The sequence below is a fragment of the Echiichthys vipera genome, assembly GCF_963691815.1.
Source record: "Echiichthys vipera genome assembly, chromosome: 13".
NCBI classification, from domain to species: domain Eukaryota; kingdom Metazoa; phylum Chordata; class Actinopteri; order Perciformes; family Trachinidae; genus Echiichthys; species Echiichthys vipera.
This window is the reverse complement of record NC_139838.1, coordinates 8,174,363-8,196,913: the sequence shown is the minus strand read 5'-3', so window position 1 is coordinate 8,196,913 and position 22,551 is coordinate 8,174,363. Positions and strand designations below refer to the sequence as shown.

The 22,551-nt window shown below is 39.0% G+C and overlaps 1 protein-coding gene across 2 annotated transcripts in view; it reads right to left on the bottom strand.

The window, feature by feature from the left end:
- Nucleotides 1-22,551, bottom strand: part of col22a1 (collagen, type XXII, alpha 1) — a 65,780-nt gene that overhangs the window by 38,009 nt on the left and 5,220 nt on the right. The window contains exons 4-20 of one of the 2 annotated variants that reach the window (XM_083926131.1): nt 19,030-19,110; nt 13,202-13,313; nt 12,236-12,359; nt 10,165-10,440; nt 9,949-10,029; nt 8,997-9,113; nt 8,841-8,885; nt 8,669-8,731; nt 8,404-8,442; nt 6,690-6,743; nt 6,528-6,581; nt 6,384-6,437; nt 4,115-4,168; nt 3,991-4,035; nt 1,454-1,507; nt 1,282-1,335; nt 793-828 (exon numbers count right to left, since the gene is read on the bottom strand). In XM_083926131.1, the coding sequence (XP_083782257.1) occupies nt 793-828; nt 1,282-1,335; nt 1,454-1,507; nt 3,991-4,035; nt 4,115-4,168; nt 6,384-6,437; nt 6,528-6,581; nt 6,690-6,743; nt 8,404-8,442; nt 8,669-8,731; nt 8,841-8,885; nt 8,997-9,113; nt 9,949-10,029; nt 10,165-10,440; nt 12,236-12,359; nt 13,202-13,313; nt 19,030-19,110 (1,343 nt within the window). The remainder of the gene's footprint in view (nt 1-792; nt 829-1,281; nt 1,336-1,453; nt 1,508-3,990; nt 4,036-4,114; nt 4,169-6,383; nt 6,438-6,527; nt 6,582-6,689; nt 6,744-8,403; nt 8,443-8,668; nt 8,732-8,840; nt 8,886-8,996; nt 9,114-9,948; nt 10,030-10,164; nt 10,441-12,235; nt 12,360-13,201; nt 13,314-19,029; nt 19,111-22,551) is intronic. The other variant, XM_083926132.1, reaches the window with a different exon arrangement.

Sequence of the window (22,551 nt, the reverse complement as noted above, 5' to 3'; positions counted from 1 at the left end):
TCTTGTGTCCTTCAAAGGGCAGCAAATAACAATTCTTTTCACTATCAATGAATCTGTTCATGAGGTTTTTTGTCTATAAACTATCAAAAAAGAAAAGAAAAAAGGCAATTACATTTCGAGCACAACTAGAAGTATAGAGATTTATTTTTATTTTATTTTTATCCAACAAAGTGGCGAAAACCCAGAGAAATAATATTTATTTGGAAAAGGTATCATATTTAAATAGATACATTATCCATTGTAATCCAGGTCTGTGCCACGGCAATGTGGGCATTGTGTTCAGATAAATTGTGTCGTCCAGAGGAACGGAGCATCAGAGATCTGACGAAATCCAGAGTTTGATGATGCCAAACGACAGGTTCACATCATTAGGATTCGGATCTCTGATGCTCCATTCCGCATGAACTTCTGCCACTGAGAGGCCATAAACTGTTTATCCGAGCACAATGCCCACATTGCCATGACACAGACTTGGATTACAATGGGAAAGCCTAAAGTATCCCTTTAAGAAGCTGGGACAAGGACATTCCAGTTAGTTTGAAATGAAACTGAAAATGACTGGAAAAAATGAATAGCTTCCTGTCAGTTAATCAATCGTTTAGCTTATTCTGTCTGTGATATGAACTATTTCAGCAGGTACATTTTTTCTATGATTACCTGGTTTGTTGTAAGTAATAATCATACAAATGCTTTTTATTTAAAATGTCTTCAACTTTCTTGAACCATCCATCCATTATGTTATTCAAACAAGCCTGTAATTCATTATCCATTTGCTCTATTTTTGGTACTCACCACATCCCCAGGTAATCCGGGAAGGCCTCTCTCCCCCTGTGACGTAGTTCACACAAGAAAGATAAAAGCCCCGTCATTAGAATCAGAGACTTTTAGGGGAAAAGCACCTAGGGCAATAGGGTAATGATACGGCAACGACCATAATTTATGAGATGACACGTGTGTATTTAGTGTAGGCCTAAAGAAAAGTGAAACTTGTGGGTAAAGCACCATGGGAAATTATTGTGAATATGTGTATGCGTGCATCCTCGGTCATTCATATGGGTGTGGTGTCAGCATGTGTGCACGACTGGAAGACCCATCAAAGTCAGTAATTACAGACAGACAAATGAACTCTGCATTTGATTTTCTCAGACAAACGAGTGGGCTGACTTTGATGGTACACAGAGGAGACTGAGGAATGTCTGGAGAGCGCAGACAGTAGCTTGGGGAACCGATGATACCTCTTTGAAAAGATTTATATCAGCTTAATAACATACAATAGTATACCTTGACTCCTTTAATTCCAAGGGCCCCAGGAGCACCAACAAGTCCCTTCAAACCCTAATCAATTTAAGACAAAAGCTTCATTAATACAAAGGTGACTCACCAAATCTGCAATGTATTAATATCTGTGGTCTGTTTATAACTGCAGGAGCTTAAACAGAGAATCATGACTTACATCTTTCCCTGGAAAGCCAGGTTTGCCAGGGAATCCATCCAAACCTGCCTCCCCCTAAAAGTGAACAAATGTAGAGGAATGCATTTAAAGAGTATTGTTGACTGTCGAAGACAATATAAGGTTTAAGTCATAATTCTGGATTTATTATACCAATAAATGTCAGTTTTAGTGCTCTACTGATATTTAAAGTTTCTATAATTACAAACTTTATATTTGCAATCTCAACACACTATGTCTGGGAAGTATTTAAAAAAAAAATCATCTAACACATTACATGCATTATTAGCAAGTGCAGCAATAGCATGACATGTCATCAACGTAACAACATTATGCGAACATAACAGTATGTTATAACACGTTATAACGGCAGGCATGTTTTTACCATTTGTAGTCACTATCTTATTTTAGTATGTTTACATGCTAACATTTGCTAACACTAAACCCAAAGTACAGCTGAGGTTTGGAATTGGAATGCCATTAGTTTCAGCAGCACAGTAGCCTAAAATAATTGAACAAGGTACAATTTTAAACTAACTGTGGCATTAAAGTTGTTTCAGCCCTACCTAATCCCTACATGGATGTCTGTTCCAAATTCAATGGTAATCCATCCTTTAGTTGTGATATTTTATTCAAAAGCACAAATATGAAGCCTCATGAGGGTGCTAGAGGGAGAGTCAGGGGGTCACCAAAGTCAATATGGAACATGATTTAGCTAGTATGAAATATTACAGTGGATGTCTGAAAAATGTGTTGGATTATAAAGTCAGGAGATCACCAAAGTCATCAAGATTCATCATCTGGGCACTGTTTATATACTAATTGAATGACAATCTATCCACTTATATTTCTGTCTGAACAAAAGTGGTGGATCAATCGGCCCACATAACCATCCCTAGAGCCATGCTGCTGGCATGGCTTAGAGGGAGCAGATTTTTAAAGCAGTTGACAGTGCTGTGTAACCCAAAACACATCCCTGACTTTGGAGTAAGCAAACATTGCCCTGACTTCAACCACCGCTAAACCACCTATTCCCTTTATCACTTTACTGAGGCAAGTACTTTTCCAGTTTTCACCTACAGGAAATTGCTTCCTGACTTACTGACTGGCTGACAGACAGTTCTAAACCTGACATCAGCATCTTTGAATGGAGCTTCAGTATGTCTAGAATCTGCTGCACATCCTCATGCCATGTGGCAAATCAAATCAACGTACTGGTTCTGTGTTTACTGCTTTATACAAACTCCTTGTTAATGTCAAAATCAAGTTAACTTTTCTCAGCATGATACAAAAACAATTGTTACAACTGTTTCTTAGATCCTTCCACTCTGTCTGTTACTTGGGGTATCACTGAAGTCATGATCACAAAAACATCTTGACATCAGCTCTAAACCATTGCAATGCTGGGAGATAACCTTTCACTGATTTATTAGAAGTCTGAATTGCATTCTAACATCACTGTGTTGGCAAAAGAAGGAAGGTTTTAGCAGCTCTGAGGAAACTTCAGACATCAACAAAGCTTCAGTAAGCCTGAATGAGATGCATTATAGCCAAACGCCCCCACAGGACCCCAGACAGGAAGTGTGGAGAGTGAATCAAGGAAGCCACATCTGTTTGCACGATTACGCCCCTCAGTTCTCAGTTCCTCTGAGAAGAATGGCCTCTCTCAGAAGTTAACCCTGTCATCAGGATTTGCAATCTCAACTCTGTTCTGTACAGGTTCAATGTAACATACATGTCTTCAAATCCTGGGACATGCTCGGAAAACATGGACAGGAAAAGTAAATGTGTAACACTCTTGTGCAGCAACTGCTATTTGGATCAAGTGCTATTGAGCAAGATTCTGAACCCTGATCTACAGCAATACTTTAAATGTTATTTGTTTCCATCATATAAGTCAAATTTGATTTCTTATAGACTGTTTCACAGATGTACACATAAGTATTCTAAATATGGCCCGGTTTATCATTTTACTTCTTATACTGTTGCAGTGCATGTGAATGACATCAACTGACAGGAATTTAACAAGCACCCAGGCTGTTGCCTAGCAATGGAATTCCATTGAAAAGGTCTATCTGGCTGTTAATAAGTAATGCCCTTTCAAAATATGATTTCCGGGTCCATGCCGCTCCGAGCCTCCACCGCAGTGCCGTGTTCCCCATTGTTTGAACGGATCTGAGTTTTTAAAAAACAAAGTAATTGTCATTTTACCTCTTTCTTATGGATGAAAAAGACGTCCAACTGATAAAAGAGGTGATCGTAATTGTTCAAAAGTTCGGCTGTCGTTGTGTGTTTGTTACAACAGAGCGTTTGGACACGGAAATTGTATTTTGAAAGGGTGTAACGTCAGACTTAACAGCCGGATAGACCCTTTCAAAGATGTTAACATAAACATTCTAAATGGGCCCTAGTTTATTTCCTGTTGCAGTTAATGTGAATGACATAAACTGACAGGAAGTTCACCAGGGCCAATGCTGTTACCTAGCAATGGAATTCTGTTGAAAAGGACTATATCAAAAAACTAGTGCAGTATAACTTACCCTGGTTCCTGGAGCTCCTTTTTCACCTTTTATACCAGATTCACCCTAAAACAAAACATAGCAGTGTGATTTGAAATATATACATTAGTATCAGTATCATATAGTATCATCACATAATACTCACGGAGACACCTTTTGGTCCTGGCTTGCCAGGAATTCCTTCATTCCCTTGAATTCCCTATATAACATAAAGTGAACATGTTCTCAGTGTGAGTTGATAGCCGTGGGGTTTTTGTTACTCAGCAATATATTATAGGCCAACTGGGGGGTTGCTGAGTCAGATGTGAATCAATGTAACTGACCAACTAAGAAACCTGAACCCCCGAAAAAGAAACAACAGTTGTCAGTGGCACAACCCCTCACTCTAGCCTCACTTTCATTCTTTTCTCATGCAAAGAAAGAAAGAAATGTGTGATATTTATTCGAAAGTTGTCTTTGCATCATTGCTCTTTTTTCTATAAGGTATTTTTCAAAAGATTTTCCATCTTAACGTTACCTACACTACAGTGAGAATAGCTGTTGGTTTGACATATATTTGAAGACATATCTTTCAAATACAGTATGTGTACACAATGGAGCCCATTTGAACCTGTAAAGACAGTAGGCCTATAATTGAAAATGCATGTTTCTTTATCAGTTAATCTGTATATTGTCAGCTTGATTTGAAAAAGCTCAAATTTATGAAAAGATATGCTATTACTTATTATAATCTGTACAGTCCTGCTCAGACCAGCGATGTGTTGTAATGCATAATTGATTCAATAGGCCTTTTTCTAGAAGACATTTTGAAATGTCAAAGAGAAAAAGCACAGGTGTAAATAATAAAATGAATGATGACTCACTCTCACGCTGTCATGGCCCCCTTGGACACTTGATTAGAACTGAGCCATCATTAATCTAATTGATAGCACCTCTGCTGCTGTGAAATAGTTCTATCCCACTGTAATATGGAGGAGGTCAGTTGTCTTCCAGGACCAGGCTAAAAGCCTGCTAGCAAAAATGTAATTTTAACCTAAAATATGTATGATAACTATTTTTTATTTTTTTTAACTATTTCCGAGAAGAAAAACTTCCACAACAAAACAACAGTATTTTGCCTACACAGTAGTAGTGGCAAAAAAAGGTAGCAAGCAATTGCTAGCTTACACATCTCAAGTACACAGAGCAACGTTATGCATTTGGCCTCCTGATGATGTAAGTCCAATATTTACTCTCCTTTTTCCTCTGGTTTAGTCTCAGCTGCTGAGTAGAAAATATCTGTCACTTTAGTTGCCAACTAGATGTTATTGGCCTATGTTAACTAGCTAGTGTTAGCCACTTACTTCTGCTATATATGCTAGGTAGTTAGCATACTGACTGTTTTTGCTGGGGATGTTGAGTGAGAGTTAGTGAGTGCAAAAACATTGAATCATACAGTAAATGTGTCATGAAAACAAAACAATTAGTTAAGAGTAAGTTTGGTAATAATTCTCTATGGATATGTTTGTGAAAGACGCCTTTTACTAGCACTTCTTCACTCATATATTATACGGAATCATTTGATTCTGTATAATATATAAAAATGAATAAGTTATAAAAAGTCTTTTGACTGGTACTGTATTTGATAATAGATTATTTTTATTTTGTGTTTATGGCAGTTTCACACCACATCTTAATAATATATACACTAGGTCAAAGCTGAGGTTAGGAGGTGAGCTCTATTTTCTTTCTTTCACCTGCATCTATACACATCCCCGTGCCATAGGTGTAGCATTTCACTAATCAAGTATGCCCTGTGCTGTATCAAAGAGTTTGACGATCTTTCCCTCCGGTCCTGGGTGGAGGAGCCTGTCACAGTCCATTTGCCAAACCTGAGCCAGCAGCACCCCCTCCCTTCTCCCTCTCCTGGCTCTTTCACCATCTGCTGCTTCATCCAAAGCAGAGTCAACCAAACTGCCCCCTTTTTCACAGGAAATCGATAACAGGCTGAGCAGTAATTGTCCAGAAAAACGTATGTTGGCCCACTTAACAGAACAACTGTGTCTCTGAGACCAGTGCCCAAACCAAAATGACTAAAGTTATCCTTGTTTTTCTCCCTACATCAACATTATAGTGAGCCAAAAGCAGGGCTGCCCAATCCTGCTCCTGGAGGGCCACTGTTTTAGGTTTCTCCCTGCTCTAACACACTTGAGTCTAACAATTTTCAAACCTGTGACAAGCTTCAGCTGCTTGATAACTAGCACATCATTAGATTCAGGTGTGTGGGAGCAGGGAGAAACCTAAAACATGCAGCAAATTGGCCCTCCAGGAGCAGGGTTGGGCAGCCCTGGCCAAAAGCATATGCACTGGCTTGTGAATTAATTTAAAAAATAAAAAATAAAAAAAAAAAAACAGGAAAGAATACATTCACACACCTTTGGTCCAGCTTGACCTTCTGGCCCTGCATCACCATTCCATCCTGCTTCACCCTATTTGCATTAAAAAAATACAGATTTAAACATACACATATGCACAAGTGCTGCAACCCTGAATGAAATATCAAAACATTTTATTCTTACTTTGTCTCCTTGGTCTCCAGGTAAGCCATCGATACCTGGCACACCACCAAGTCCCTGTCAAATGATTGGAAAGACATAATGAATACCAATATGTGAACTTTCACTATAAGACTCAATCTATTATAGAAATGCGCAACATTTCCAGGTTCTCAAGTGCCACACCTTCTCTCCTTTTTGTCCAGGAGCACCTGACAACCCTATGCCCCCTGTATCACCCTGTGAACAGAAGGTCAGTAATTACTTTGACTGTTCTGTAAAACATTAGCATGCAGGATGGCCGGTAATACAGGAGATGATGGCGTGCTGTCAGAATATCAACCTGGTAGGGTCACAGAACGTAGTTTAGTACATGGGGGTTGAAGGATTAATGGAGAACAAATGTTAGAGATGAATTAATGTGATTAATCATACAGTAATACAGATATTTGGACAAAAGACAGGCGTTATTATTACACAGAACACACAAGAGTTACACAAGTCAAGAAACGCAGAAACAGAAAAAAAAACCTGAGTAAATGTTTGGGAGTCAGAATATGCTAGCAGCTGTCATCAGCTCCACCAAGACACACTGTGGTCTGGTGGTCGCACATCCAACCAAAGACTCAAGGAACAATGGTTTCTCACTGTCTTCACAGTATTGCACTTTTGGTTTGTACACTGATGTCACACGCTTTGCCAAGGGATCCCATGGAAATCGAAAGCTGGACTGAGGGGAAAGTAATGGCTGTTAAATTACACACTACCACATACTCTTGCCCGCCGCAAGACTTCCCTCTACATCATAAACCACTTTACAAGTCACAGAAGGTCGCCCTTTAATTATTTTAGGAGCTTATATCATTTTAACTCACGTAATTTCCTTCATCACAGAGATTAGGAGAAAGGCCCCCGTTCTGCTGCGCCCCATAACGAAGAAGACATTATCTATAACAACACTGCTACATGGGGAATTGCATGTTCTTGTGGGCTAAAGATGCAATTAGAAGCAATCAAAGCCGGGTGAATTCACTTTCACCCCAAACGACTCAATGACCGAGGTAGCCCTTCTTACTCACAGCTCGGAGTCGGCTTACGTCATGTTTTTCCGCAACAGCTTTAGAAAAAGTTTACAACAACACATTGTTGCTTTCTCTTAGTTGAAATTGGGGGCTCATGCAGAAAGTAAGAAATAGAAAAGCAACAGGGATGCTCTGCATTGATTTAATGCAGTTTTATCAAACCAGCAAGGTTTCCAGAAACAAGAATAACAAGATGAAAATCAATCTATCATGAAATGAGTCAGACTGCGTTACTTATGTTAGAATAGGAAAGCTCCCTACTACACGTACACCTGTATTATCCAAAACAATTACAGATGCATTCTCAAAAGTGTCACATCTAAATTAGAGAATACAAGCGAGAAGACCAAGTCTCGTCTTCCAGACCTCTTATGGTCAAGTGTCATTCTCTGGACAGCTTGAATGATGCATGCGGAGGATTCTATCTCAAGGAATAAATTATACTGTGAGACTCCCAGCTGGCAGTGCCAGGCAGCACAGAGGCTGTGATTTGAGCAGACTGGGTGGGCGTTTGCGTAGGCCTGCCCTCTCTGCTACACATCCTCTGTGGTAACCTGTCCTCTAATTCGGGCAATAACAGCTGTTTGAGCATTTTCCTAGCCACTCTAACAGTAAAAAGGTATAATGATATATATATATATATATATATATATATATATCCATATAAAAGAAAAACATAAAATTAAAGATAGGAAAAAAGAGAGAGAAATTAGAAAGTTGCATCTAAGATGTACATGCATATGAAATATGCATGGAAACATATGTATTTGGGGTTAGCATGATGCTCATGCTGCATCAGAAAGAGCAGGTGTACTTACCTTCTCACCTCTGTCACCTTTGACAGAGATTACTTTACCCTGCAAATAATTAACCGATAAGGATCAATTATTATCGAGGCGGTGGAAAAAAGCAGATGAGATAATAGCTTGAACGCATGCAATCGGAAATAGATGAAATGTATATGATAGTATATCTACACAAACAGCGCTCAACATGATGTGCTGAATCTTAATCAATTGCCTATTATCTCTCCATTTTAAAGAAAACTACGCTCGGTAATGTGCACACTTTAAGTTTTCATACAGTTTCTCCTTTTTGTCCTCTGATTCCAGGCGGTCCGACGGCGCCCTTAGGGCCAGAGTCCCCCTGAAAACGTATGTTCACACAATAAAGATGTAGAACAAACAACTCTGGAACATAATGAAACTGCATACTTTTGTCACATAAACTAGTACTTAAATCAACAGCAGATGACCTTTTCACCCCTAGGACCTGCAACACCGGGCGCACCCATCTCTCCCTGTGAGAAATGAAAATACAGACGTCTTTCGAAAGCCGTTTAAGGAAGGATTCCAACTCATCTGTGGAAATAAAGACAGGGATAAAGTCTGGTAAAATCAGGTGGCTTTACCTTATCTCCTGAAGGGCATGAGCAGTTCACTTGAGGGCCTCTTTGCTGCTCCGCAACAGTAGGTGTTGGAGTGGGGATCGGCACAGGGGGGGCCTCCGTAACAACTTTCTTAGGGCACTGAAATTATATTATTTAGGATTTATTCATTGAAAGTATTGGTCAAATTAAATAGTTGTCGAGATTATCTGAGAATAAGTGGCTTTCAGGCATCATCACTCAACTTGTAGTGGCCATTTTGGAAGTCATCAGTGTTTCTTATTTTGCATGTCATGTCTTTCCATTTAAAAAATTTTCATCACAAATGAACTCATCCTATGCATGTGTCAAACTATGTGGTTCTACTATAGTCGATGTTTCAAACACAAGGCTGTTTTTGAATTCCAGAAAAAAAAAAAATCATGTTCTGGGTTAAAATATGTGTTTGTCATATAAATTAAGTTAGTAAATAAGTCATTGTAGACTTTAGGTTTCATACAAAGTATAAAAAACTGTCTCCTGGGTGAAAGTCCTGTGTTCGATTTATCCAGCTACCTTATCCTCCTCCAGTCGCAGGCTTTCTTGCTCTTTATACTACAACTACTACTTCTTACAATATAAGTCAATAGCGTGGCATGGTATGAAATGACATGGAAAGCAAAACATGACTGATGAAATTAGCATGCCATTTCCATGCTGATTTAGCTTATGTTAGTAAGGATCTTAGCTTAACATACATAATTGAAGCAGGTAAAAAAGGAGTAGTAGTAGTATTCAGTTGCTTTACAAAATGAGCCTGGTGGCAATTTAGCTAAAGAAGGTAACAAAGCCAAAGGATGAACACTATTTATGTTAACCAAGTGTGTGTTTTCAAGCTAAAACGTGTTATAAAATTGGAAACTAGCATGGGGTAAAGACAGGGCAGCTTACTGTGTTAAAGCAACCTGCAGTTACAAACAAATAATACAATACTCACAGGTCCATTGGGTATATCACAACAGGTTTCCAGCTCTGCATGCTTGGAATCACAGTAAATCATCATCCTCTGGAGGTCAAACTGCATGGATACAGACAGACAATTGATACATACAATATCAACCGGACAATCTCCAGAGTGGAGGGTACTGGGAAATTTAAAATCTATCAAAATGCTTGAGTGTATTAAACTAGCACACAGGGGGCAAAGACTCACATCAATTGGCACGCTGTCATACAGCCTCTTCCCAATCACAGTTTTCCCCTGGATATCAATGTCCTCCCTGTCTTCAATAGGCAAAGTCTGGATGTGTTTGCAGTCCAGGTAAAGAGACACAGACTTGGCCTCCACGCTGAGGGCAATCTTGTGCCAGTTGCGGTCAAACAGGTTGTCAACTTCATCGTTCTTGAACACAGCTCTGACAGCATCTTTTGTCAGGCCCACAGCATTGTACTCCACCCCTTTGTTCTCACCGTCCAGGCGGATGGACACCTGTCAAGTCAGAGGCAGTATAATGTTAACAATATAGCTGAAAAATACAGGCATGGAGGGACTTAAAACCTTGTTTGGCGTGGAGGCAAATTGAAGTCAATAATCAAGTCAATTTAAAGTCCCACTCCAGACATCGAGATGACTAAATCGGAGAGAATCAGCCATAGCCCTATATGTTTGAACACTCTTCAGACAGGAGGTGGCGGGGCAGCGGTGTATCATCTTGTGGTGTGGCGGGTGCGACTAGCAAAGCCCCGCATGTGGCTGGATGGACCAAGAGCCTGGCTGCCTGCCGATGAAGCTAATGTTAATGTTCTACAACTAAGTTATAGTTTTGGTGTCCTGAACCCGGCGTCAGCCAGACCCAGACTCAGATAAGACATATGTTGTGCACTAAAATCAGCAACTAGACTGTTGTTTGATAGCTTGTTAGCTTGTAACTAACAGTGGCTGACAGCTATGATGGCAGTTTGTTTTATCTCTGTGCTGAGCTGGAGGTTTTCAGGTTTCTTTCTCTGGTGTTGTGTCAAAATCTCGGAATAGTATTTCCCATATTAGACAGTGATTGGTTTGTGGATTAATGATGTACCAACTAAAGCTGCTCGGAATACGTTTAAATTTCAAATTTATCTATGGCGACGTATATATGAAAAAAGAAGAAAATTACAGATCCCGGTTGAACTATTGTTTTTCTGCATGTTTATGCCTGTTGTACAGGTGTATTAATAAGGTATTACGTAAAATGGTATGTTAAAATAGTTGTTGTAGGTTGGTGAATAAAGACACTAGTCAGTCTGTGACTTATGATCTGCCATTCACGTACACCATACTGGCACACAGTGGAACACGTCAGTTCCGACTCTGCTGTTGCAGATCAACATAACCGCCATTTACATCTAACCACAGGGTGGACCTGTTGCCTAAGCAGTGCAGCACCCTGTAAAACCTTTGTGAGAAAAACCCAATACTTTATCACTCAGTTAAACAGGCATAAACATGTAAAAAAGCGATATTTCAATCTGCTCTGTCTAAATGCAGTCTCTCATCCCCTGCCGCTTTTTTTACACAAACCAGCCGTCTCTAACAAAGGTGGCTTATTTTGCACGACATCATCTGACCTTGCACGCATTCTTCATTGTTTCTAGACTTCAGTACGCTGTATTTTTTTCGAGTTTCGGAGACATAGTAACCTACAAGACATGCGGCAGCCTCTATGGTGATCCTGAAGCGTTGTAGTTTAACAGGAAGTGTAAAACAAAACACATTTATTCTTCATGAATCTGCTACTTTTTTCTCTTAGATTTGCCACTTTTAATCTCATAAATCTGCTACTTTTTTCTCGTAAATTTGCAATTTATTCTCAAAATATATATATTTTCATACATGGCCCTAATATGCCCTCCTAGACATCTCCTCCTTTAGGAGAGGAATTTATCTTCTCAAATACAAGTCATCTAAGCCAATGTCAGACATTTTAGAGGCCATAAATGTAGGAAAAACACATTTTCGAGAGGAGGGAGACTAAGCATAAAGTTTAGCTATCTCAAATATCTGCTTTAGCATGAAGGATTCCAGTAGTATTACAGTTTGAGATTCCATTTGAAAATTATGATCCAGAGTTTGGATTTAATTGCATATGGCTTGACAGAGTACATACACCGTTTTCATGTTTATTTAAAAAGGATGCGAATGGTCAGTGAGCCGAGATTATTCTAAATTGGCTTTGTAATTGACCAAATCCAGGCACATACAGAAAATAATCACATTTATTACTATTTACATTCAACTGACCCACCTGTGGGATTCCATATTTGTCAAAAACCTGCCAGAGATACCAATCTTCACGTCTTGAGGTTTTCCTGAATTTGAATGTTGTCACGAAGGCATATTCATCTGGCAACCCCTGAGGAAACACATCCCTGCAGAATAACAGCATATTGTTATTGCTAACATAAACTGTGCCTTATTTGACTAATGTGATAAACACAGTTTACGTTTGAACCTTGATGGACAAACTCAAAACACCGTGTCTATGTTTCATCTAGTAGCCGTTTTGCCTTAATATGCCAACTGTTTCTTCTCAGCAGACTATTTTGAACAAAACATTTGCATACAGCATTTTATTTATACATCCATTCTGCAAGGGTTGTTTTACATTTTTTCATGAATTCTGAGCTTAATTAAACTCTGCATAAGAACATTCTTTTGTATGCAATTCATTTTGCGTATTTTCAATAGGGGCCCAAAAGCCCCTGTGGTTTCCTAACAGGTTTCTCTGGCTATAACTTTAAAGGCGACCTGTTTCGCTCATTTTCATGTCCATACTTGTATTTAAAGTTTATTTCTACTAAGATGTTTACATGCTTTAATGCCCAAACACATTATTTTTCTCATACTGTCCGTCTGAATATACCTGTATTTACCCTCTGTCTGAAAAACTCTTTTTTAGCTCCTGTCTCATTAAGACCCCGTGCTGAAAAGCCTGAGAAGCTCAGACAGAGCCTGCCACACAGAGTTGCTGCACAGGTGCTGCAGAAATGGAAAATATTAGAAATATAATGTGTTTTTTAAAGATCAAAGCATGTAAACGTATAGTTGACCTGAAAAATACAAATATGACCCTGAAAACTAGCATAATAGGGCATCAACAAAGACATGGAAATCTTGCTTTTTTAAATATGGGACCTATAAGTCACATCTTTACAAATATTTAGCAAGATGTGCAGCTTATTGTTTGCAATATAACAGGGTTCTCACTTACTCTGTTTGCTGTACAATGGGCATGGTGCCAAGGCGAACATAAGAACTTTGGCCTTCATCAACTCTGGTTCCCAGAATATCTCTCACATTGAAGTACTCCATCAGGTCAAACCCTGCAGCAACACAGTAAAACAGCCTCTCACACACACACATAAATAAGCACACAGGGCTCTTAAGTTTTGAGGTTGAGTTATGGCATTGTCAGATTTCTTGGGGTATACTGAGATTTAATTGGGTCAGTCCCAACACACCCTGCAGCCACTGTGTTTGTGGCTTTTTGGAGAAAGATTAAAATCATTGAATAACTGGAAAATAGAGCAAATTGTTGGCCATTCAACATCTGTTTGATTTGTTTCCAAGGTCCGTGTAAGAGTCTGAGAGTGTGTGCACGTGTGTGTACATTGCCCTGCAGCTTGTGTGTGAAGTGGTGTAACCACAGGTCATATTTAGTTGGTTTGGAAAGGACACTCCCTTGTACAACAAACAAGTGCTGTAGCTATGGCAATGCCAGCAGCAGGATGGGAGTTTGTAGAGCAGATCTCACAGAAAGCTGGTTGTTGTGTTGTGAGCTTCAAGCTCTCCTGAAAACCGATTGTGCCATTAGTGAGCCAATGGGCTGGGGACAGCCTCAATATATTCCTGCATGGCCTTAGTAATACAGCGTAATCTATGCAATGTAAGGTTTCCGGTGGGAATGTTAACACCACACGCTAATCTTCCAAAGAGGGAACTTGAACATTAAGGTGGTAACATGAGAGTCTGGCAAAAGCTTAGTGGAGATCATTGGAAATAGCCTGGAAACAGGTGGTAAGACACACAGGCTGCCCCTGTGCCATTAGCAACAGAGTAAAAAATAACATTAAAAACAAGAGCCATCATAACAGACTGAAGAACTGAGGGGAGCAGTCATCCACCATAGCTACTTTGTCTGTCAGTGAAGTGAATACTATACACTCACTGCAGGGAAGACTTTCTCTGTCCTGGTAAGTACATGGATAAAACTTTGTAGGGGAACATTCTCATACACCTCTATTTCATTTTGGGTGTCATTTATACACTTGTATCTTTCACAGTTTCTCAGTAGATGGTGCTGTCTCTGCTTTGGCTTGAAGGGGAACACCACCTTAATTAAGGATTCCAATATGTTATTGACATGGCCTAGAAAAGTTCAATCTATATTTGTGAAATCCCAATTTGTGATATCATCAAGTTTATAGTCTGAAGCTGTTCCCAAGACAATGAATAGGTGAATGATTTTGTGGACCTACAGAAGGATTTTCTTTTTTATACCCAAATCATGCAGCCCAAAAACCTCAGTTCCTAGAATGGCCATTTGAGACCCCCTTCTTAAAATGCCCAACATTACAGCAGAATTCATATTTACAGCCTGGTACACAATTACCATTTGGGTCTCTATAGCCAATTTCCCAATTCATAGCAACTTCACAGGGGGTGAATTTTGTATATAACTTGCACGTTTAAGCCATGTTCACTTCTGCATAATTAAGGGTTTGGCCGCTTTGAGTGACAGGTAGGTGCTATCACAAGTGGCTAGCTCAGCAACTGGGCTCATTTAACCCGCCACAGGTCCACCCACGCTCCAACTCCTTGCCCATTTTTGGATTAGCGGGGAGCAGCAGGAGTCGGGCACTGCCAAGATGGCTTGTTGAGCGTCATAACAGCCTTTCAGCAACCTATGGGTGACGTCACAGAGTCTAGGTCAATATTTAATATAGTCTTTAACCTACATGAGCTTTATTCTATTGTAGTGTTGTCAGTTGTGAAACAGAAAATGTCTCCATATATCCAGAACATTCTGCTGGATGCTCTCAGGAATATTTTTTAACATCTTTCCCAATTCATTGTTCAGCAATTCCACACTTTATACTTGATGACATCACACCAATTTTTGGACTGCCTTAAACCATAGGAATAACATGTTTGAATTCTGAAAATGGGTGTGGTTTCCGTTTACCAACCAGTTTACCCATTTTGTTTGTCTAACTAGGATCAATCTTGTTATATAAGGTACATTTATTTTAATTTCTATTTCCACATTGTTATATGTTATCAACAGCGTAGTTTTAAAAGCATTACCACATGCTTTCTTTTTGGCAAGACAAACCTAATCAGGAGAACTGGCATATCTGAATATGTCTATTATTGTAGTTGTGTTCTCTTATGGTATGTGTGTTTGTGTTACTCATGTTTAAAACCAAAGGGCTCGTACTTAATCTTATCTTAAACAGAATACATGCAGCTAATAGAATGAGGTAAAAGGGCTCGGCTTATTTTTTGAATCAGAGCAGAAGTCCAGCATTTTTACAATGACTAGCAATAATAATTCAGCAAGTGAAAAGGTCAAGTTAATGCTATACTAAGGGATGTTTTGTTGATCAGTCTTGTTGAGGGGTTTGTTCGAGGAAGCCACACAGCTGTGACTGTTGCCGGCCTTGATTTTCTTTGTCACCATGCTTGCATCGTGCACATTTGCTCACTGCACAGTTTCTGTGGCTGTTTGGGGGCCATCTCAGCACAGAGCTGTAATTTGGACTGGCAGTGGATAGTGTATAATCAACCCAAAAAGTTATTTTGGACAGCCAAAACGACCAATGGGGTGATCTGCGGGACACACCAGATGAGTTCACTGACTGGGAAAAGGAAAACTCATACACACAGCATTCTTTTGATCAGAACAGATGGCAACAGTTGTGCAGTAGATATGGAGCACAGAGCCACAAAGATGCTCCGCAGCCTACTGTGTGTTCATACACCCTGAGGGGTCAGACTAGACAGCCCATGATAAATACAAGTCTGACTCAAACCGCAGGTCTTTTTGGCTGTCAAATCATATCCAGTGGCAAATAGTCCTGACATTTCTCTCAGAAAATAACACTCCCTACACCAGATAGAGAATATTTGTCTGGTAATTATAAGTGGGAGCCAACAGGAGCTGCTGGTGAGTGAGGATAAATATTGTTTGTCTAGTGCTTCTCTTTAATGTAGAGAAATCTATATGTTCTTACCCACAATCTGAAATAAGTTTGGTAATTCAGGGTATATGTCTTCCATCACAGCCACAGCTACTGACTGAATTTTGGGGAAACCCCGGACATCTTTGTCATGTCAGGGAGCTTCAGACCTCAGACCGCTGTTTGATAGCGGTGGTCTGGGGCCCACTGTAGGTCTGGGCTCCAGATCTGATAATGACACACATCTATGCTATACTGTAGGTAGAGAAAAACACAGGGCTGTAGAAAATAGGCAATAGTGTCTTTCCAATGTTAATATAGTGATTAGAAGAGAAGTAAGGATCGGTGAACAAGATTGATCTATCTTCCAACATCAAACTCAGTAATGCATAGAAATGTCCAAGACAATTCTGAGGCCAAAAAGGCACTTTCAAGTACAAGCCTTCAAAAAAGTGGTCTTGAGAACATACTCCAGACCAAGACTGGACTTAAGCAGAGCCCTGTAAAAAACAAACCATTATACTCTCTCTGACTGTGCTAGTAACTACATTTTTGATAGGGACCTGCTATGGAAAATAGGTATGATATAGGAATCCTTTTAAGTTAAATCATGGCCATAACTAAAGATTTGAAATGAGCGACTGGTTGTTCTAAGGGAGCGCTTCTTCATTTGTGGTATTAGTAGCTTAATGTAAAAGAAATATAAACCAGTGTAGTATACAGTACATGTATGGTGTATTCTACAATAGCTATGTTTTTGGTTACAAGAAATGATTTTTCTTGTGGAACAAGACTAGGATTGGAAAGATAAACAAAAAGCTGCCCAAATAGATTTGTTCCAATGACAGTGCTTACAGAACATCTGACAAAGTGCTACATCTGTGTAAGGAAACATCCGTGGGTTTCAGTGATTTATCTCAAGTTTGTTCTAATTCCTCTGTGGTTTAGAGGAATCGCCATAATTAGCATAATTAGCACTTGCCCAATGGCGATTATCTGATTATATGTCTCGACAGTGGGAAGTTATGCTGTCAGCTATGATCAGTAGCACACACTAATACTTTACTTCATGCTGCTAACTCACCCCTGATTGGCTGTTCTTTAACTATGATTAAAAAGAAAATCACTTCAACTTGTAGAACTAACTTTTGAGAATGTTTGACATTATGATATCAAGCTTGGTCTATCTTACAATGGGTGCAACAATCATCTTCGGCTTAAGTGATGAAAAGTAACTAATGCCTCATTTCCACTGCACAATTCGGCTGTACTCGACTTCCACTGCATTTCTAGATTTCATTTTCAACTGCAGAAAATGCAGGACATTCAACTAAGAGTGGGTAAAAAAATTGATTGAGGGTTTGATTTGTGGGTTAATTATTCTGTATTATATTTGAAATGTGTTTCTCATCTGAATGCTCACTTTCATCATCACCAAATCATGACACTTTCATGAATTTCATTGGTCTGGGTTTTGGTGAATTCTAGTGACACAAATGTTTTACAGAGATCTTTAAAGCCTGGTAAGACACATTTATAAGAAACACAGACTATGGTTTTGGGGTGAAAATAACTGAATACTGGCACAAAAGAGTCCCTCAGCAAAATGTTAGACATTTTCAATGGAAAACACACATCAGTTGACACAGATTGTCAGGTGTCACTGTGCCAGCCAAATTTGTTTAGATTCAAACTTCATAAAAACACAGCTTTCACTGCTCGGACATATCTCTTTCCATGAAGTTCAACATAGCAGGAGTCCAAACAGTGCATCTGTTTTTTCTCTCAGTGTGATGGATGTGGGTGGGAAACGCAGACAGGAACTCAGATCCCCCAACAGACACTCTTATAACAACATCCGACCTTTCTGGTTAAACGCTATTCAAGAGTTCTGAGAAAGCTTTAACACAGCAGCTTGAACTATATTAAATGAAAACATCACATGGCTGAGGACTAGTTATGCCCTTCACTTGCTAGACAACTAGCTTAGCTACTGAACTTAAAGGAACATATCAGTGTGTTTTCCAGTTTTCCTGCCTTATAGAAAAAGTTTGACAATTTGTAGAACACACTTATTCACTGTCTTGCTGACAGTTAGTAGTTAGGATCATGTCTGTAAAGTAATAATGAAGCTATCACCAACAGTCTGTTAGCTTAGCTTAACATAAAGAATGGAAGCAGCTGAAAATTGTTTCTTAATCTTAATATATAACAAACCCACTGAGAAATTAACCAACCAACAGTTAGGGAATTATTAAGATGACCAAACTAATTAATGAGCTTTTCTCAGCAAAAAAATGAAAAGGCGTATTTCCCAAAATCAAACTTTTGGGCTAACTTTGACAAAAACTGACTGTAACTTGATATTCAATGTGATTGATTACACTAAATGGTCTACTAATTGATTTTCATATCATATGGGAATGGATGGATGTCAACTACTGCCTAGATTTTAAGACAATATACATCTAAAACCCAGCAGCTTGGTTTGTGAAATGGTTAGCTATGATGGAAAGTGGGAAGTGTGCGGGGATTCATGTCCAACAGCATTTTGTTTCTGCAAGTATATTGAGTTTCTATAATGGCAGAGTAAAACAAGACATGAAATAAATGTGGCAGAAACTATAGCACTGTCCGCATCATGGATAAAACCAATTTAGTTTCCATTCAGATCGAAATAGAAGAAATTGTCAGTGGAAACTAAATCTTTGCATATAAAAAAAAGTTTCTCTTCATGGAACAAAGCTGAATTCGGAAGCTCAGGAAATACTTTGGAAAAACAAAGAGCTGACTTTGTGGTGGACCAGTATTGCCAGCGTTGCATGTTTCCGTTAGAAAAGCAGCAGTTTGCACATACCTGGAACCTCTTCAAGACCATAACTGGTGCTGTTGGGCTTAAACCGATCAGGTTGAACCTTCATGTTTGGACACAGGACATCTGAGGAGAGAGGACCATAGTTAGACACAATGTAAGTCAAGGTATGATGATCGTTTGTGAGCACAAGGTATAGTCAAAGTACCATCCTTTCCGAAAAATTTCAACTTTTTACAACCCGTGTTTACATTTATTGTTAGGCTATAACCTATGGTGGACATAAAGGAGGAAGTCAGGTGACATAGTGTTATCAGTGACAAGAAGGTAGGAGGTCTGAGTGGATGTATGGTCAAACAACCACATGGCTTTAACCCAGCCTATGTGAAACCAAAAGTCAACTTTGACTTATTTGAAAGGTTGCTGACTTATTGAACGTACGTAACTTATGTAAAATAAAATAAAAATAATTATTTCAACCTTATTCATGATCTTTTACCAAACATATCCAAGTAGTAAAGTTTCACAACGTTAACCAAGTGTAAAACACAACACAATTTTAAATAGAATGGGTGTCATTGCCAAAAGACCTATTCTTTTGTTAGGTACGAGGACTTGTCGGTTCAAACACTTTTATTTCTATCTTTCCTGTTGGAAATTGAATCCCATGTTATTGTTGTTGTTGTTGTTGTTTTATGACAAAAAGCTCATTATACTTTATGAGTGGCCAGATGAAAAAGGTGTGAATTATTGGACTGTTTGAGGAAATGGTGATGTCATTGAAACACAGCCTCTGGACTGATATGTGATCTAGAGTGCAACAGCACAGACAGACTACCCTCTATCTCTCCTCTCTGATGTCTGAGGAGTTGAGTGGTGTGCGCAGTAACAGTTTTATATTTCCTCATACAGTCATGTTGATGACAGTGAGAAAGGCACTACCATCAAGTTAAGTTATTATTGGCAGGAGGGCTATTTTCTAATTGTGTCAAGATGTCAGCTTTACTAGTAAAGAATGCAGAGTTTATTAGAGGGAAACATTAGAGGTGAGATTGACAATTTAACGGGTCAATTAACCTAAATTACCAAAAACAACAAATATATTTCTCACTTGTGAGAGGCGGTATTGAGTCGACGGTTTCTGTCAAAATCTTAGACGCGCTAAGGACATTGTTACCTTACACAGCAGATGGATCACAAAAATACACAAATCCATCTTCAGGCTTCAGGTTAAGTGTTAATGTTTTGTCTTTGATTTTCATCTAGCTACATCATCAGGTCAAAATTCCACTTTATCCAATACTCAGATCATACTTTCTATTCATATACCTGCAAAACTGACATTCCTATCACGTCAGCTATACTTATTGTTTAGGGATACTGCTAGTATAAACATTATACCAGCCACATCAGCATGTTATCATCACTGTGAGCAGGTTAGAATATTGAGTTTAGCATTGAGCGCAATGCATTGCTGTGCCTTACAGCGCTGCTAGCATGGCATTAAACCCTTATTCATGTCTAAATGTAATTTTTCAATGGTGAGCAAACTAAAAAAAAACATTACCTCCATTGCATGTGACTGTTGTAAAAAAAAAGCTGGGTAAATAAAACGCCAAACTATCAGCATGTCTAGATACCACAAGAGGAAAGTTGTCATTTGGGTGACCCAACCCTTTTACAGCTGGATTAGGTAAGGTGTTTATGTGAGGCTACATTCCACTTTAATTTAAATTAAACGGCGGGGCTGCAACAGAGAAAAATGTCCTATCCCCACTAACTAATTGGTGTATTTACACAAATGAAACCTCACATTTATCAGGACAAATCTCATCAGTGTTTGAAAATAACTTTTTTTTCCTCCCCTGTATTCATTTCAAAACTGACAAGGAGAATTTGAATAGAGCCCTGTCACCCGTCCCACATGGGGAGATACATTTTCACATTGTTGATTAGGTGTGGCAGCAAATCAGGATTGTGTCATCAGTTTGTCATCAAACTGTTCAGAGGAAACATCTTATTAAACCTAATATGAGCACAACAATTTGTCTGTGTCCTAACTGTCAGCCCTAAATATTAACTGTGGCCCAAAATATCACAGTGGGACGCTCGCATGTCCCTAATAGATCAAGTATCTGTCAAACACTTACTATCAGACCCTGCAATTTAGCTAAATCTCAGCTATAAAAACCATCCCGTCACAGTGGCTTTTAACCTTTGCTGCGTCATTATGAGGATAGCTCTGTTGATATGCTTGTTTTTCTTTTCCATGCAGAGCCCAGACCATGCCTAATAAGAAATCTCAAGCAGCTAATTTAACTGTCAGCACTTGCATGCTTATTAGTAACTCTACGAGTGGTGATTTATTTCTAATACCATCTGTATATTTTGTCCTTGTTTGTGTCTGTCTTCAGTTTTCTTAGTGGTGTAATTAAAGGAGTCTTTTATTTATATTCCGTCTTAAAGTCTTCTTAAAGTGAAAATTGAAGATCTCTGGAAATATACTTGCTTTTTATTGTTTATAAAGCCTGCAAGTCTACCAAAAATGAACATTCTGTGAATGAATGGAAGTGCGTCACTCTTATTTTAAAGACGCTGTTGTCGCACAGCCCTTAGAGATAGCTGAGCTACTCCCTGCACTTGTGGCCCAAGAGCTATAATTTAGGGATCAGGCTGTGAGTTAAAATGGAAGCAATGTCAAACCTGCCTTTGGAAATGAATGTCTCAGACAGGTTCACAGTAACAGCTGAAGCTTGGGCATAACACTCCTAACAACCACTTTTTTAAGTTATTTTTTGCCGCCAGGGTCTGGTAAATATTTAATTCTTAGTATTACCTGTCATCATTATGGCTACTGAATTTTTTTAAACACACTGCAGGTGTTTGACAAGATAATAGAGTTTTCTGTCACTGTGGTCATGTAAGGTCAACTGTGTGATCCTATACGTTGGTATTCTTAAGGAAGGCTACACCATGGTTGTATAAAGAGAACTGGAAACAGGAAGCAGAACCCCGTTAATTCTTATGAAAGTTGCTCAATGAAGCTAAAAAACAAAAACTTAAACTAGCTCTCCACTTAATTGAATGGGAAAAATGATTTAATCGTGTGGCTCTTTGAGACTTTCTAAATGTTATTCGGCCAGATGCTTCAAATTCAAACTGTGAAACAAATCATTTGGGAGGTTAGGGTTAGGGTTTCCCAGAGGCCTGGTCTACTCGTGTTCTAATGAATCAGTGCAGCACATAATAAATAGCGTCCATTTTTAAACCTATAGATTAAAAGCTGAAAACATTCAACATGGACACTGAAGCAGCCGCACTGGATCCACTTGAAACATTAGAGCTATAATTTTCTGGGTGAAAATAACTTGCATTGCTCGGTGAGCCAGTTGTGCTGACCACTGATATACTTAGAGACTCACTCATGGTGATTGTAGAGATTACAGAATGAAAACACTGGAACGTTCTTTCTGTGTAAATTTAGCCCTTGGTTAGTTCTACAGAGCTTAAACTTGCATTCAAGGCATTTTTTATAATATATAACCTACATTATTAGTTGACAGATTT